The 17,957-nt window shown below is 41.4% G+C and overlaps 1 protein-coding gene across 1 annotated transcript in view; it reads right to left on the reverse strand.

The window, feature by feature from the left end:
- Positions 1 to 17,957, reverse strand: part of LOC121286443 (mitogen-activated protein kinase 12-like) — a 55,710-nt gene that overhangs the window by 27,341 nt on the left and 10,412 nt on the right. The window contains exon 3 of the mRNA XM_041203561.1: positions 14,432 to 14,490. Within this exon, the coding sequence (XP_041059495.1) occupies positions 14,432 to 14,490 (59 nt within the window). The remainder of the gene's footprint in view (positions 1 to 14,431; positions 14,491 to 17,957) is intronic.

The raw sequence follows: 17,957 nt of genomic DNA on the forward strand, positions 1-17,957 counted from the left end.
TAATTAAAGCACAAAATCCTAATTGGACACGCAATATTTACCAAGCTATTTGTTTTATTTGACCACATGTTCTGTATACTAACACTGCAGTTAATGGTTAAATATCAGTGGTTAGCTGCAATAGAAATAAAAATACCTGGAAAAATTCAGCAGGTCTGGCAGCATCTCCAGAGAGGAACACAGTTAACGTTTTGAGGCCGTATGACTCTTCATCAGAACTAAACTAGAAGAGGAAAAATTCCTCTCCGCAGATGCTGTCAGACCTGCTGAGTTTTTCCAGGTATTTTTGTTTTTGTTTCAGATTTCCAGCATCCACACTTTTTTGCTTTTATGTTAGCTGCAATAATGTCACTAAAGAACACAACAAAAATGTGACATCTATTAATTTTGCCAAGTTAATCCAATAATAATCCATGAAAAATAAGATTTGTCACATTCTCCTTTCTCAGCCATTTTTCTTCTTTTCCTTCTGCCCTGAAGGCATTGAGCCAGTGCTAGTGGGGAATGATCTTCGAGAGACGTTCCAGTACTTTTCCCAAATGGCCGGTCTTTATTGTGACCCCAGACAGTGCGTGCTAACGAGCCATCTGACCATTGGGCATCTCAGCTATGCTCAAAGTTGTCTTACCTGCTATCCATACCCATGAACTTTCAGAAGCTCCCTTCCCTGAATGTGGCCAAGCTACCCAAGGAACTTCAGCCCAGTAATAGAATCAATGCCTTCAGATGGGAAGGGGAACAGATAAGCAGGGAAAAAAACAAAATATCGTTCCTGATTTTGCAGATTAAAAAGATTGATAAAACTGTGATTCTTCTCTTTGGGGCAGAGTTCCGGGTTTCCTACCTGTCCTTCCAAAACTGCCATAACCCTCACCCATTTAACGGGATCAGAGCTAATTTGTGGCACGTGACAGACCTCCCATTGAGGGAGCCAACCAATGTGAGGGGACAAAATCCCACTCGTCTGGTGCTGAAGGAGGGACATCACTGCAACACCATAAGAGACAACAGAGGATGTTAAAGGAGCAGATGCACCCTGAATTAAAGTTCCCACCGAAGGCCTCAGCTGAGACTGAAGCCTTCAGCAGTTAAATGCTAGGCTCAGCTTGGATGGAGAAGTGGCCACTAGAAGGCTCCTCCCTTCCTTGGGGGAATTTGGATCATTCACTACTACTTATTGTATGTAAGGTATTTGGGAGGGAAGTGGGCCCCATTTCCATGCAGCAGATAGGCACAGAATAGCCAACAGTTCTGGCAGGGGAGGTAAATCCTGGTTGGGAACGAGAGGTGGCAGTAGGCATCACAACCCAGATTTTATTCCTCATTCTCTGCCATTTCACGTCGAAAATCCCTGTCCTCCTACGTTAAGGGAGCAGATTACAAAACTGTTATTTAATAAAACGATCTACTGATGAATTCCGACCATCTTTGAAATGTTTGGGTGTTTTGAGAAACAAATATTACTTAATTAACATTTTCTTGGCAGTAACAATCAACGTAATGTTTAGATCCTGAATTAACACAATACCCAGCTTTGATCAATTACTTCTTCAGAGGTTGTTCCACATAGCCACTGCCCTGCTGTGGGGAGAGAAATGTGTTTTTATCATCTCTAACTTTGTTGGAGACTTATAAATATTGTGTTTGTGCCCTCTAGTCTTTTGTTCATTGCCCAAAATAATTTAAATCAAGTATTTACTTCCATCTCATCTATACTTTTCACTATCTGAAGAGTTATGTCATATACCTTTTCCCAGTGCAATACATTTACATTGCTGGAAACTTTTCATAACTTAGTAATCTAAAACCTGAAATTATCCGAGACACTCATTTCTGAACCCTTTCTAATATTTCAATATGCTTTTTGAGGTAAGATGATAATTTGCATTTATATAGCATCTTTAATGCAATAAAATATCCCAAGGTGCTTCACAGGAGCATTATAAAGCAATATTTGACATTGAGTCACCTAAGGAGATACTAAGGTGAATGACCAAAAGCATGGTCAAATAAGTAGGGTTTATGGAGTGTCTTAAAGGAGGAAAAAGAGGTTTGGAGGAAGGGGAGTTCTAAGAAGGGAATTCCAGAGCTTAGGACCTTGGCAAGTGAGGGCATGGCTACCAGTGATGGAGTGATTGAAATCAGCAATGCTTAAGAGGGCAGAATTAAAGGAGCAGAGATGTCTTGGAGGGTTGTAAGGTTGGCAGAGATTATAGAGATAGGGAAGAGCGAAGCCATGGAGGGATTTAAAAAAGAATGAGTATTTTAAAGTCAAGGCTTAACCAGGAGCCAGTGTAGTTCTGCCAGCACATGGGTGATTGGTGAATGGGTACAAATTAGGATAAAGGCAGCAGAGTTTTGGAAAACCTCAAGTTTACGGAGGTGGAATGTGGGAGGCTAGCCAGAGCTGCATTGAATAGTCAAGTCTAGAGGTTGCAAATGCATGGATGAGGGTTTCAGCAGCAGATGAGCCGAGGCAAAGATTGAGGCGCCTCATATTAAGAAGGTGGAAATAGGCAGTCTTAGTGATGGAGTAGATGTCTGCTCGTAGCTCATCTCAGGTCAAATATGACACCAATGTTGTGAACAGTCTGGTTTAGTCTCAGACAGTTTCCATGGAGAGGGTGACTCAGCAGCTAGCAGAATACCATGGGGACTGAAGGCTTTAGTTTTCCCAATGTTTAATTGGAGTATATTTCTATTTGTCCAGAAATGGTTGTCAGACAAGCAGTCTGGATAACCAAAACTGCTTGTCTAGCTCAGTATTCATCACTGATCTGTGCAATGTCATTATGACTTGTTTTGACTTATAGTACAATGTGCTGCTGCAGCCAATTTGCCTTATTAATAACTTTTGGAAGAAAACAGCACCAGATGGCTCCATTAGCCATGACCTTAGGCTGGAAACTAGGAGATGCATTGATTGCATGATTAGGAGTTAAATAAATGGAATGATCTCAAGAGTATAGTAAGGAGGTTTGACTGCAAAGTGGGAAGTTTTTGATTACATACATGCTGTCAACAATATTTAATTTCAATAAAAACCCTGTGTTTCTGCCTCTTCCATTTCTATTCTATTCAAACACTGTTCTATAATCACTGTCTGGCACCATCCAGAGATAGTTGTTGGGGTACATCCACAGCAACCTGTTAAATTATAAAGCTCAACATTCAGGAAATTATTTAAATTCAAATATAAATGTTGACTTTGTGGGATGGAGAGCCCGTATGTGAGCAAATAAAAGAAACTGCCTGACTTATATCAGTAGAGACCATTGAGAATCAGATGCCAGAATTTCCCTGTCGGCGATTTGGGGGCAGGGCCCGCTCACCCACAGGAAAATAACACGGGATGACTTTGGGAGGAACTCCTGACATCATCCTGGTCCCTTTAAATTTTTAGGAAGGCAGGGGGACAGCGAAATCAGCTGTCCGCCCACCAACCTGTCAATGGCCAATTGAGGCCATTGACAGGATCATTAAGATAATTAAAGACCTGCCCATCCAACCTTAAGGCTGGCGGGCAGGCCAGGAGCCCCAGCGGGCTTCTGATAAAACATGAAACCTCATCCACTGACGGGATGAGGTTTTATGTTTGTTTTTAAAAACTTTAACAAAGTTTATGTGAGATTTATTAACATGTCCCATCTCGTGTGACATTGTCACATGAGGGAGACATGTTAATAATTTTTAAATTTTTCTGTTGTCACTAATCTCTTTGAGACAGCACTTAGTCTCAGGCAGCAGTGTGCTCTTTCACACGCATGCGCCAAGAGCGCACTTTGACAGATGGGGAATCCCCCCCCCCACCCCCCAAAGGAAACGCATAGCACTTCCTGTTGGGCAGGCCGCTGGGCGGGCCTTAATTGGTCCGCCCACTCAAAATGGCGGCAGACCCCGTTTCGGCAGCGGAGTTCGGCTGCCCGCCCACCACCGAGCCAGTGGGGCCCGCCCGCCAACCGAGGGCACAATTCTGCCCACTTTGTATAATTTCTAGCAAGTTAAGATCTCACTTATTCAGCATGAATTTAAAGCCAATATTCTGTTCTGTCCAAAATAAGCTTAGAAAAGTTGTATTAGATTTATTTGATATCTCTTAAATTGTTACCTGCTAATCCCCATTCATCAACTGGATGCTAAAATAGTGCATTAAGTATCATAATTTCTCTCTTCTGCGTCAGACTTGGACAATATACTTTAGCAACCATGGCTCAAAAGGATGTCAAATAAAAACCATCCATGTCCACAGTTGGCTACTATACAGCTGGTTAAGATGCTGGCTCCAAAAGATAGGGGCCAGTGGTCTTGGAGCACCTCACCCATCAGTCTATGTCTCAAGGCTATTTGAGTGTAGTCACTTTCCAGCAGGGTTCACTGGATAATGGTCAGATGTGGAACCTGCCAGGTATTCCCAATGCCCTCGGTCAGGGCCATTGTGATCAATTGTAGTTTTTCCACAGCAGCTCAAACATGAACTCATATGGTATAGGCTAGGGATCGAACCTGCGATCTTCCTGATTATATGGATCAGTTCCAAATGGTACATTTACTTGTTTAGCTACTTCAGGAGGCACATCTTTAGCAGAGAAGAACTCCAGATGAGTGTTTCATGGAAATGAAGGCCAAAATTTTGGATTAATATTTTTCTGTGCATTTTCTGTCATTTGTCACTATTGTTGACACAATTTGTAAGTATATACACGTGCTACATCTAAGAAATGATGCTGTACTGTAATTTTTGAGGATCACATCCTGAGTATGGGAAGTGCAGTAAGGTTTAGGAAGACTTCAACTACTCACCATTTGTAAACTTGTTTACAAGTTCGTAATATGCACATTTACAATTTCACTATAAATAGAATACAGTGGAGATCTGACTTCTTAGCAAACTGAATGAACTTTTAAGAACTGTTGCCTATCTGCTGTGTTAAATGAAAAAATAGCTTGGTTGCTATGGAAGTGCTTAACTATTTGATGAATTTCTAATTGATTTAGTCCAGTTTCCATGGTTACTATTTTTACTGGAGGTGGCAGTTCAGCTGTTGTAGCACAGAATGTGCACTGATTGACCAGGAGGAAACAGGTCTACTTTAAAGGAAAACACATTTAGATTCATCAACACTTCAGTGAACACCATGGCCTTGACAATATGTAATATGGCACTAGCATATGAACACCCAGTGTGCTTGTCTGAAATGTACTGGATGAATGAAAGGTTTTATAAAAGTTATAAAATCTGCACAAATAGCTGAGAGGGCAGTTTCAATAAAATGTAGACCAGTCATCCACCTGCATATATTAAAAAAGGTATATCCAATAAACCTAGATGCCACTTTGTTACAGTTGCAAAATAATTTTCAATTGCTGGGTGTTTCTGAGCTGTGGTCTGAAATTGACGTGTGCATGTCAACCTGCAGCGTTCCTTGGCCAAACAACAAATAAAGGCTGAGTGAAGTGAGCCAGGGATATTGTAATCATGCTTCAAAATACATCTCTCCCGTTCTGTGTTATACTTTTCTAAACCGTTCTTCTCTTCACTTTCATTGAACATTCTTTCCAGGTAACAGTTCTTCCTTTTGTAATATATTCCTACTATTGTGGAATATTCAAGACTCATTGTACTGTCTCCTTCTTCAACTCATTCTGTCCCAGGACCTGTGGAACTCATTTACTTCTCCCTGTCTTCTTATAATCTTCAGATTTTGAAAAGCTCGAGCTAGATGCCAATTAATTGCTACTTCCGGATTTGCTTTGCCTTCTCTGCTGTTAATTTCAGCCTTGTAGGTGCCCTATATTAGGGATTGTTTTCTAATATAAAATACTACATTAATGTAAACCTCTTGAATATTCAGACCGCACCCACTCCCCAGGTGCATTCCTGTGTGTCCCAGTACCACAGAATAGAATTTCCTTAGGAAGCTGCTCAAATGCCAAAACTAGATTTATTTCATCACCAGATAGAAAGATTTATTGTTTGGTAAGTGGTTTATTATTATTATATCTGGAGAATTAACCTAAAAGACAATCAAAATATACTGGAGAAAGATGAGCACATCAGGATGAAACTCTGAAATACCGAACCTAAACTAGAATGAAAACATTTTTATTATCAATAATTGAATGCATGGGTTGACAACTCGCTCATTTTCAGAGGCAGGAATATAATCCAATTCAACCACAACTTATATTTATATAGCACCTTTAACATGATGAAACATCCCAAAGTATTTCACAGGAGCATTATAAAACATAAAAAGTATGACACCAAGCACGTAAACAGATTTTCACGGAGCCTCCCCAACTCTGTGGACCGTTAAAAATGGTGGGTTCGGACTCAATTCCAGGATTCCCGAGCCCATTCTTAGCGCCTCCAATTTTCGGCAGTGCAGGATAAGGTATGGGCTGATTCAGGTCGTGAGCCTGCACCCTGTACTCTTGACCTGGCATAGCTCCATGAACTCTATAGTAACAATAGCATGTATGGAAAAGCTTTAAAAATAAATCAATCATTCATAACTTTCTACTTTCTTAACAAAAGTGGTTTTACTACAGCCCTATAAAAATGTCAATCATCCAGATATTTGAAGTATAACAGAAACTATAAACAATTGACATCTCTTTATCTTGTGTAAACATTTAGCAATTGACAGAATAGAACACAGAAAAAGAGCTGTCGATAAAGCGATGTTTTTCCTTGGGTGGGGAGGCTTCAACAGAATAATTCGTGCCATGAGGGGCCATGGAGGTGGATGGAGGGGCATAGGTTGGCATGAAGGGCCATAGGGGAAGGGGACGGGCTTAAGTTGAGATGGAAGGTATGAGGGGCCATGTGGGTGGGTGGTGGGGGCTTAGGTTGGCATGGAAGTTATGAGAGATCATGGGGAGTGTGTGGGGGGGTTTGAAGGGTGAGGCCTAGAGGGCTTTTTTTTGTTTTACTGTTATTATTACAATTGGGACACAGAGCACTGAGCAAGCTTTTTAACCAGAATGCCTCAGCATCCAACAGCCCCTGTGGCCGCCTCCGAACTGATTCTGGCCTGACTCCAGTTATGATCCACCCCCCACACCACCTTCGCAGGCACTTTCCTCCCGAGCCGTCAAATTTCTCGACTCCCACTAACCACCTCTAGTCTCGGATGAAAATCGAGTCTATACATCAGATAACCAAAAGCTTGGTCGAAGAGTTAGGTTTTAAGAAGTGTCTTTAAAGAGAAAGCAAGTTCACTGAGGGAAGAATCTCTAGCTCATTCTATTCAAACTCACACTAGCAGGGGAATTTGCATGTAGCAGGAAGGATTGGAAGTCAATATATCTTTATTGTAAATAGGGAGCATTTAAATTGTGCTTGCTATCTCCTCCAATTGGTATGGTTAAGATAACGAGGTGACTGGGGGTAATTTTGACAGTGGGCAATAACACAAAACAGGCAACATGGGCTCGTCTACCCATTAAACACCTCTTACCATTTTTGTTTCTAGTGACTTCAAAAGTTAAAAGGGTCACAAATCAGTACCCGACTGCCTTACTGTGTTACATTGTGAGACTGCAGGAACATTTGTGAATCCCTTTCAGGTTCACTCAGTTTTTCATCTGCTTTTTATAAAACTTTGACTTGTTTCTGTTTTTCTTTTGGTTTTCTTCGCCTTTTCTGTTTTCCTTTCCACCACTTGTGTTTCCCCGTTCACTTTGGTATTCCTTTTCTCCCCTTTCTTAGGAAAGATTCAGGATTTCAAGCTAAGAAAGGACAGTGGTCAGAGTGGAGCTGGTCCTGGGAGCAGCAAGTAGAAACAGATTTCAGCAAAGCTGGAACTTCTAAAATAGAAGCCCAAACAGACAAGGCGTGAAGCAAAATCAGGAAGAATACTTGTGCCACGGTGTTATATACTGTACTATGTTATATAAGGCTTGTTGTTAATGGCAGAAGTAGTCAGATTTGTATTTCACAAACACTTTTCACAGCCTTCATGGTTCAGTACGAAATATTTTTAGACCAGATTTGGGTCATGCAAGATGTGTTGTGCATCCTTGGTGTAATATATGGGCATATTTGATTAATTGTTTTAAAAATGATATGTATGCTATGTAGTCATTTAAAATGATTGTTGAGTCTTGTTAGATGTAACATGTTGGAACACAATACACTACATATAGAGCTAACTGCACATTTAGAATGGAAAATAGAAACTACTTAGGGAGCATAACTTCCATAACTCCCAATAAAAAGTTATTCATTTAATAAAAAAAAAATCCCTGCTTATTGATATTCCACTTCTGCTGTTAAAACTTTAAAAAATACATTTTTTTGAAACAAGATTTTATAGAGGGCAATGAGGAGTGATTTTTATTTTTGTATCTGGTAGAGATTTTTGAAATGTTATGTCTACAATAGGGATTTATACTGGAAGCAATTCTGGATCATACTAGTATGACTGAAGGGATCACTGGCTGAATCAGGGACTAGCTCTCACCATCTGTGTAACGGACTTATTATTGGGTAAAATTTTTGACCTTGGATAGGCTTCAGATGTGTTTTTTCATTAAAGGCAGACTTGGCTTTTCCAAATGTTTGTCTGTTTTGTTACAAATATCTTGTGCGACAGGGAGTAGAATTTCTGTTGCCACAGGTTAATCAGAAAAAGAAGACTATTTTAGTTACTGTTAATTTGTTGTTAAGCAATAAAAATAATGTCTGGTTATTCTGTAGCAGTGTTAAACATTTCATCAGAAATCACAGTTCCCTTTTTGCTTATTAAAAGGGAGTGTAATCTTACTTGCAAATCAAATTCATCCAAGCAAATGAATTACTGTAAGAAGACGTCAGTGATCGAAATAAACATTTAAACTTCCACATTTTCTCCTTCGCTCTCTTGAAGTCAGGCAGGGAAATGGGTTTCAAGGGTGGCAGCTGGAATATTGTTGGAGTGAACATTATGTATTGCCTTAGGTACCAAGGGCAGAATTTTAACTGGTGGGGGAGGGGGAGGGGGCAAGTTCAGGTAGAGTTTAAATTCCCAAAAATATGCTGGTATTTTGGAAATCCGACATGATCCCGCTTGCTTCTCACTTTCATGGGATCGTCTTCGGGGGCACATGGGAAACCCCTGAGGAGCCGTCAGGTCTCTTAATTTAAATATGTTAGGAACCAATGAATTCAGACTTTAACCTTACATTCTGCCAGTGCACGGGTTTCCCAAACTGCAAGAAACTCACCAGGGTCAACAAGGCCGAAAGCACAGCCGGGAGACATTGCTCAGTGCAACTGACAAGCTGGAAAACCTTTAAAAGACTGAAGCTGCGCAACTACATCCTTGACCAAGCAAAAGGCTTGTGCTCACAAACCTGTTCAGAGATTGTGCTTTCAATACTTTACAGCCGAATTTCAAAATTTTGGAAGTAATTTCTGTGGCTTTACTTGCCTTGTTCTGCATTTCCCCACTGTCAGCCTTCACTGTAGCATAGGAACAACTTATGCTGCTCCACCTTAAAAGTTCTGATGAGGAACAAGGGGAGCAGCAACACCAACACCAGGAGGAGCAGGAGCAACACCAACAGCAGCAGTAACTCTTTCGAGTACAAACCCATTTCCATCTGTTTCAGATGAAGTTACATTGTTTCATAGTTTGCCATTGTGAGATTTGAACTCTTGATCTTGGGGTTCCAAACCCAGTACCATAACCACTTGGCTATTTAGGCCAAGCCAACAGCAGCAGTAGTTGCCTTCTCCTCAGCCACATGCCAATTCACAGAACTGAGGGGTTGGACACAGAGCTGCAGCTGGAAGGAGGCAATCCCACCCCCACCCCCACCCCCCGGCAACCCCCTCCACCCGCCCCCTCACCAGCATAGGGCCTACAAGCAGCAGGAGATCGGTTCTCTTGATGACTGTGCAACAGTAAGTCAGGAGGCTCAGGCTTTCACGAAAGGTCATTACTGATATCTTCAGCATTTTCTGGAACAAGATCGCCTTCCCAGTAGGACCAAGTGGCTGTCAAGGTCACCACAGCCCTGAGTTTCTTCACCTTCAACTTCTTCCAGGGATCTGCTGACAACATCTACAGGATTTCACAACCTGCTACCCACTGTGCATCTCCCAAGTTACTGATGCTATGTCTGTCATTTACATCCCCTTTGCTACTGATGAGGCCAGTCAGAACCAGTGGACTCTCACTTTTGCAGCAGTGACTGGATTCCTTCTGATTAAAGGAAGTCATTGCCACATGTGTACAGCCAATCTAGGTATCCTCATATCAACCAGCAGGATTCACCTACCAAAGGGGATTTCATTCCTCCATCAAAGTTCACTGGAATGTGACCACCTGAAGATTATCATGTTTGTCTGTGCAAGATATCCTGGAAACTGTCATGATGCCTGCATTCTACACCAGTCACATCTCCCACAGATCTTCACAGTTCCATGCAGTCAATGGGTGGCTCCTTGGAGGCAAGGGCTACCCAGTGAAGAACCCTACCACTGAGGAAAGTTATAACCAGAGCCACATGAGCCCAAGAGTCCTCATTGAACAAGTGATTGGGTTGCTGAAAATATGATTTAAATGCCTGGACAGATCTGGGGGCAAATTTCAATAAGGGTGCCCAGAAAGATAGTAGTCTGCTGTACCTCAAACAACATTGAACTGCAGAAAGGACTCCTATACTGATAGAAATTATCAGAGTTCATCCTTCCTGGTTACTAGATCGTAAGACAGTGGGGAGAAAACACTTTTTATCCTCTCAAATTTTTCAAAATTTTGAACTGTTCCAAGGAATATCATCTTAACCTCCTCTGCTTCAGTAAATATATTGTTATTGTTTCTAAAGCCTCATCATAACAACCCTCACTCCAGCCATTATCCTTGTGAATCCACATTGCAATCTTTCTCTGATGCACATTCATTCTCTCAAATGAGATGCTCAAAAATACACATAATAAGCCTGACTGTCGTTCATCATCATCTCCTTGCTTCTGGATTCAGTGTCCCATATATGTAACCAATATTCCCGTTTATTGCTATTTATGGTTCTTTGTAACTTTGAAAGAACTGTATTTTTCTCCCCATAGATATCTCTGTTCTCCTACTTTGTTGAAAATCTTATAGGTCTGGATTTTCATCCTCAAGGTGGATAGCAGGAGTTGAGAAAATTCCCACCTTGGGCAAAAGTGCCTGCAAGAATGGGACTTTCTTTGAGGGGGGGAATGGGTGTGGGCTGGAGTCGGGCTAGCCGACTCAGGAAAATGTTTGGAGGCAGCCACACGGGCTGTCAGATTGGCTATTTAAAAGGCCCACTTCATTGATATGGAACTCTGTCCCAGTTAAAATAAAAACAGAAGAGCCATCTAGCCCTCACCCCATGCCCATTCACCCACTACACATTGTATAGAAGCAATGGACGCTAAAGTAACAGCATAATTTGTAAAAAAAAAAGAGCTTTTAAAAAGTCATTCATTGATAATTTTCCCCTTTCTTAAACTAAAATTACTTATACAATACGGCAATAAAAGTGTCAATCATCCAGACCCTTTAAAGTTTTTTTAGATGAAACTGCAAGCGCGGGAAACCTCTTAAACTTGTGTAAATAAACACTGGGAAAATGACAGCAGAGAGCAGGAGCTGTCAATAACGCAATGTTTTCTCTGGGTCTCAGGTGTTTCAACAAGCTCATGGACTTCTGGGCTCTCAGCCAAGCCTCATTATCAGGGGCATACCTTGGCATTGCGGTATGAGGAGCCATAGGTGGTGTTTGGGAGGGTATATTGTCATCAGGGGCATGAGGGGCCAGAGGGATTGTTTGGAGGGGCATACTGTGTCATGGGGCTGGGCATGAGGGCCATTTGAACTTACCTTATAAACAGTCCCCTCAAGTAAACTATAGTTCATGACACCTCTGAGGGGCCATGAGCCATGACTCATTGAAAACCTGGCTGACTCCATGAAAATTTAGAGGACTAGGACATGCTTAACCTCACAATGGAGCCAGCCAGGTTTTGAGTAGACTTTTGACCTGAACCAGCCTTCACTCTTCAAAGTTCATGCTCTGTGGACCCGGGTTCGAATCCCACCACGGCAGATGGTAAAATTTGAATTCAATAAAAATCTGGAATCAAAAGTCTGATGATGGCCACGAAACCGTTGCCAACTGTCATAAAAACCCATCTGGTTCACTAATGTCCTTTAGGGAAGGAAATCTGTCGTCTTTACCTGGTCTGGCCTACATGTGACTCCAGACCCACAGCAATGTCTTAAAAGCCCTCTGAACAAGGGCAATTAGGGATGAGCAATAAATGCTGGCCTAGCCAGCAATGCTCACATCCCATGAATGAATAAAAAAAATTGGAAACCCGAGGAATCCTGGAATTGGGCCCTGGCCACCATTTTAAAAGGGCTTCCCACTCAGTGAAAATCCAAGCCATTGTTTCTGGTGCACCTCCATCCCTTGTTCTTTACCCCTGGCCCCCCCCCACCCCAAACATCCATTACTTCACATTTATTTACCTTGAGCTAGATTTACCACATATCTGCCCATTTCCCTTAGTTGTCTGGTTCTTCCTCACAGGTTCCCATGTCCAATCTGTCAGCAGTTTTTTCTTAAAATATATATTGCTGTCACTGCCTCACACTTTCATTTATGTGGGAAATAATTGAAAATGTCATGGACAGTTACAATTATTACAGCAATGCTACTGATAAACTTGTAAGATCTTCGACCAAGTTTGTCAATATGATTAGTGATTTTTCTCAAAAGAGCTTTACTGTGGATCATAATGGAGATCTCATTGGAACTAGGGAAACCATTTGCTATAACATGTCTCCATGATGTACCATTCGCAAATCATAGATAACCTGCCCTCACAATACACACACTACAAGCAGGTGTCTGACTTGCTCTAAGACTTCTTAAAATTTAAAATATGAGATTGTTTAACTTCATAATTATTTCTAAAGCTGCAATAATTTACCCTTGTTTTCTTGCAAGTCTATACTGAGGACTGTTTTCAGAATTCTTCTATTGATAAAATTAATCAAACCAAACTTGTAGCATGGAAAAATAAATATTGGGAAATAGGCACTTTAAGCAAATGTGACCAGACTGTATGCAAAACATAACTTGAAAGCAATTTTTTTGAGAAATGAGGAATCTCACTCATGATTAGAACTGTAGGCATGGTAAAGAACATACATTACGGTGAAACACTACTGATAATATTTACCACACCGAGGTTCAAGGGGAATAAGTATAATTGATAAGTATGAAACAAAAGAGTTGCAAGGCTAAACAATAAGCAGTCAAAACAACAGAAAACTGTAACATTCGAATGAGGCTTTTCCCACTGAAAATGTGTGATGGGGCAGGACTTGTACCTGCACTCATGCTGATCCCACCACAGTTTCTGGGTCCAGTTTAATTATAGAAAGGAAGGCGAGGTCCAATACTTTTGTTGCAAACACCTCCCACTGTAAGCTTGCCTGGTTGGGGTGGGAAATAATGGGCAGAATTTTAACTGCAAGGTTTGGGTCGGGGGGCGGGGGGGGGGGGGGGGGGGGGGGGGGGGGGGGGGGGGGGGGGGTTGTGTTGGCAGCGGTGGTTTCAGGTCCAGGTTGGGAGAGGGGTGATGAAAAGCAGAAAAGTGGCATTGGGTCATGAACTCAACATGATTTCGCCCACTTCCAAGTTTAACCCAGGCCCGTTTGCAGAAATGTGGGAAACCCCCGTGGAGTTGCTGGTTAGGAAAAATATTTAAATCCTCGATTAACTCAAGTAAAACACAGATTTCTGTCTTTAACAGCCAACATGAGTTTCTCGAGCTGTGTGGAACTTGCCAGGGTCAACCAAGCGAAAGCACAGCAGGGAGTGTTTGAATAGTGAAACAGACAGGCTGGGAAGCCTTCAAAGAGTGGAACTGAATAATTGTAGCCCTGCCAAGTTGAGGCTGGTGCTCACTGCTCTTCTCTCTCTCCTTCAGTAGGTATACCTGTGCAGGAATCAGGCGCTGGAACCCTAGCAGACTTTCCTTCCTTAGCACAGGATCCTCTGGCCAATTGTTCTGACCGAACTACTATTTTCAACAAGGTCAAGTGGCTGTTCACAACCTTACCCATTCTGTAAAGCCAAGTGTTGGAAATTTCACTTTTAAGCCATTAAGACAACACAATTATTTTTATCTGATTTTTTAACCATAAAGTTGCTCCATTTCATTTGACAGGAGAAGAGCTTTGCAAGGCAGGATATATTCCCTTGTCCATATTGACCAAGGTTAGAAAATATTGCCTGTCTTGTGCACGTCATTTTGTTTTTTAATATAAAATGTGAAAACTCGAATCCATTTAGTTTTTACTTAACATGTTTCAATTTAATTTGGCTGTGTGTATTTTATTTTTCTGGGTGTAGAGGAATAAGTTGTCATTCTAAAATAAATTACTGAATAAAAACTTACAAATCATTAAATTTCTCCAAGGACAGATCTGGTGTGAAAACATCCAACAGCCCAATAACCTACAGAGAAAACAGAACATTTTTATAGTCAATTTATCCTTCGTACAGATTATTATTCAGTACATCTGGAAGGAATGGAAGACAAATCATGTGAGAAGTACTTCTTCTGGTTTCAAAAATTGAGTGTGTTTATTCCTGAAGGACTTATTTTTAGTCAACCAAAAAGGGCTCTGCCTTCACGAGAAAGTATTTGCAAACCAAACAAAAAATATTTGCCGAACATGTAATAAAATGACATATAGTGCATTGAAATCAGAAATGCAACCAATGGTTGAAATGTATTACTCTCATGTAGCAGAATCTGGCTAAAAATGACACAGGGTTCCTTCTGAGTTCTTCCCGAGTTCTTCTTCCCCTATGCAAAAATGGTTTGCTCCACAGTTTTTCTTAAAGACAAGGAGGTATAAATTTCTCTTGGGCAGTTGCGTAAAATGGGCGATAGTTAATTTTCAGACCATTTTACAAGTCTGCACAATTTTACTTGATATACAATATTTTGTAGGGCCTCTTCTGATTCAGCAAGTAGCACTGTCGTCACATACTGCAAGATGTTGAGGCGGAGGGAAAATGGGCTGCCAATTCACTATCGTCCATCTGTGCTACTGCATAAGCCAAATTTACACACCCAATGGTTTTTGAAGAGTGACTGCTTACTCCTTCAAACACTGAAGTTGCAAAGAATTATGATTAAACAGCAAGTGCTGGCAATTACATTAGGTGACTGACTTGGATGAGGTACTGAATCCAATTAGGCTGTTGAATTAAATTATCTGATTATAAACTCTACAATTTTAGTTTAGTTCTCCCACATCGCTTGGCTCAGTAACACCACCAAGCTGGTTCCTCTCAATAATATCATTAATTTCCATTGCTTAAACAAAAAAAAGTGCAGATCAACCCCCTGTTCTATCTACCAGGAGCAGCGCAGTTCTTGTTCATAGATAGGAGCATCAGGGTTTCTTGTACTAGACCATTTACATGGCCTGGGGTTATTGGCAGTCAGCTCTCCAAAATCAGTAAGCAGCTGACCGAGATTGGTAGGAATGAGGTTCCAACTGGCTGTGGACATCCTAGGGAGTTAAAATTACTTTGAAAAAAGGACCTACCTAATTGTCTCCTGTGCACCCCCCCACCCACAGTTGACAGGGTTTTGAAGCGGGCCACAGTGCCATGTCTTTTGGTCAGCCCGTGCAGTAATACAGGAAAACAAGATACATGGCTGGGAGCACACACTACTGCCTCATTGGCCTACCTCTGATGGGCCAGTAAATTATCAGCAACGGACCACCAAACATGTTAAATGAATCATTTTTCTAAGATAGAAGTGTACTTAATTGTTATGTACTCCTCTTTACCCCAAATTCCCTCATGTTCACTGTGGACTATTCTTGGAGGAAAAAGAAGGTGGACCAGTCCAGTTTAACTGTGTGCTCTGCTAGTGCTGCACGTTCCTGATTCCAATGACTCCCACTTGGAATTCACAGCAGGAAAGGATGCCAAGCCAATGAATTGCAGCAGAGCTGCTTGGTGGCAGACAACAGTTAATATCAATACAACAGTTCTCCACTAAGCAAGAGATCAGAACTGGTCCATGTCCACGTAGACAGAAAATAACTGTACAACAAAACTTAGTTAAAGTTATGTTTTTGTGTAAGTACATCTTTACCTGCCTCGCATGACCAAATGTAAAACTTAAATTGAAACACCATGAACTAGAACAATGAATTGAACGCACAGTAATAGGGAGAGGTTGAGAAAGGAGCAACTAATTATTTATAGAAGGAAAAATCCAGTCTTTTAGTCTGGCATTTATCTGAAGCAATGTTTGTGTAGCTAACATATTTTGGAGACTGAATTTTTGGTCAGATCTAACATTCAAAACTTAATATAACAATGGCATTAGAGCCTGCAAATTTTATATTAGGGTACTCATGCACAAATCTTAAATGCATTTCACTGAAATTCCTTGCTTTGCTATTTTAGCAGAGGTTTTAACTAGTTTAAAATAAATGGGTTAACATTTCACTAGGACAGCAGAAGGAGTTTCAAATATTGTCAGCATTTTACAGCTAAATTCAGAGCCTGGGTGACAATGGGATCAAGGGAGCAGGTGGTGGGTCTCATGAAGATGATGAGCTCAGAAAGGACATGAGGGGGAAATCAGAGAGAAACTAAAGAAAGTCACAGGTTCAGGGCTAACAAGAGAATAAGAAGCCAGAGGGAGGGCTCAGGGATCCTCTGCAACTCTCAGTACAACACTTTTGAAAATTCTTTCAAAGAAAGTGGGCATCATTGGCCAGGCCAGCATTTATTGCCCATCCCTAATTGCCCTCAAGAAGGTGGCGGTGAACCGCCTTCTTGAACCTGCTGCAGTCCATGTGATGTAGGTACACCCACAGTGTTGCTAGGAAGGGAGCTCCAGGATTTCCAGTGAAGAAATGGTGATATAGTTCCAAGCCAGCATAGTGTGTTACATAGATAAAAACAAAAAAACTGCGGATGCTGGAAATCCAAAACAAAAACAGAATTACCTGGAAAAACTCAGCAGGTCTGGCAGCATCGGCGGAGAAGAAAAGAGTTGACGTTTCGAGTCCTCATGACCCTTCGACAGAACTGTCGAAGGGTCATGAGGACTCGAAATGTCAACTCTTTTCTTCTCCGCCGATGCTGCCAGACCTGCTGAGTTTTTCCAGGTAATTCTGTTTTTGTAGTGTGTTACATATCCTTGCCCTCCACAATGTTTCTCCGGTACTTTTGTTATGGCCAACCTTACCATTCCACTCCTACATGTACTGATCCAGCCTGCACACGTACAGCAATGGTTGCTGCTCCTGCCATTCACACAGAGGTCATCTCTGGACTTCATGGACCAACCTTGCCCCCTCTCCTCTTCCTAATCTTTGTGTGACGCCTCACCTGGTGGTATTAAGTATTCTGGCAATAACCAGCCTTAACCTTTTACCATTTTCCTTGACTCCTCAGTGTTATGAAACCACCTGGATGCAATTAAATTAATTCCTTCAACTGAATTTGGGAATACTTGAGCTATATTTACTGGCTCCTGCCCAATATTTTGCTCCTTTGCCACTGACTCCCCCTTCACAACCTGGTTGTTTGATAAGGCTGAGGGAGCACCACCTCAGAATTCTGTTTTGACTTACAGCTGAATTTCAAACCCATATTTTAACTGACATCAATACTGCTTACTTCCAGCTTCACGACACTGTCCTCCTCCACTCCTACCTTACCTACTGCTGTTAAAAGCCTTAAAGAATTTGGATTTATATGCTATCTTTCACAATCTCAGGATATCCTAACTCAGTTAACCATCCAATTAAATACTTTGAAGCGTAGGCATTGTCGTATTGTAGGTAAATACAGCAGCAAATTTGCACACAGCAAGCTCTCACAAACAGCAATAGATGATGAGCAGGTAATCTGTTGGTTGCTTGAAATAAATATTGGCC

Source organism: Carcharodon carcharias, chromosome 13 (assembly GCF_017639515.1).
Source record: "Carcharodon carcharias isolate sCarCar2 chromosome 13, sCarCar2.pri, whole genome shotgun sequence".
Taxonomy (NCBI): Eukaryota; Metazoa; Chordata; class Chondrichthyes; order Lamniformes; family Lamnidae; genus Carcharodon; species Carcharodon carcharias.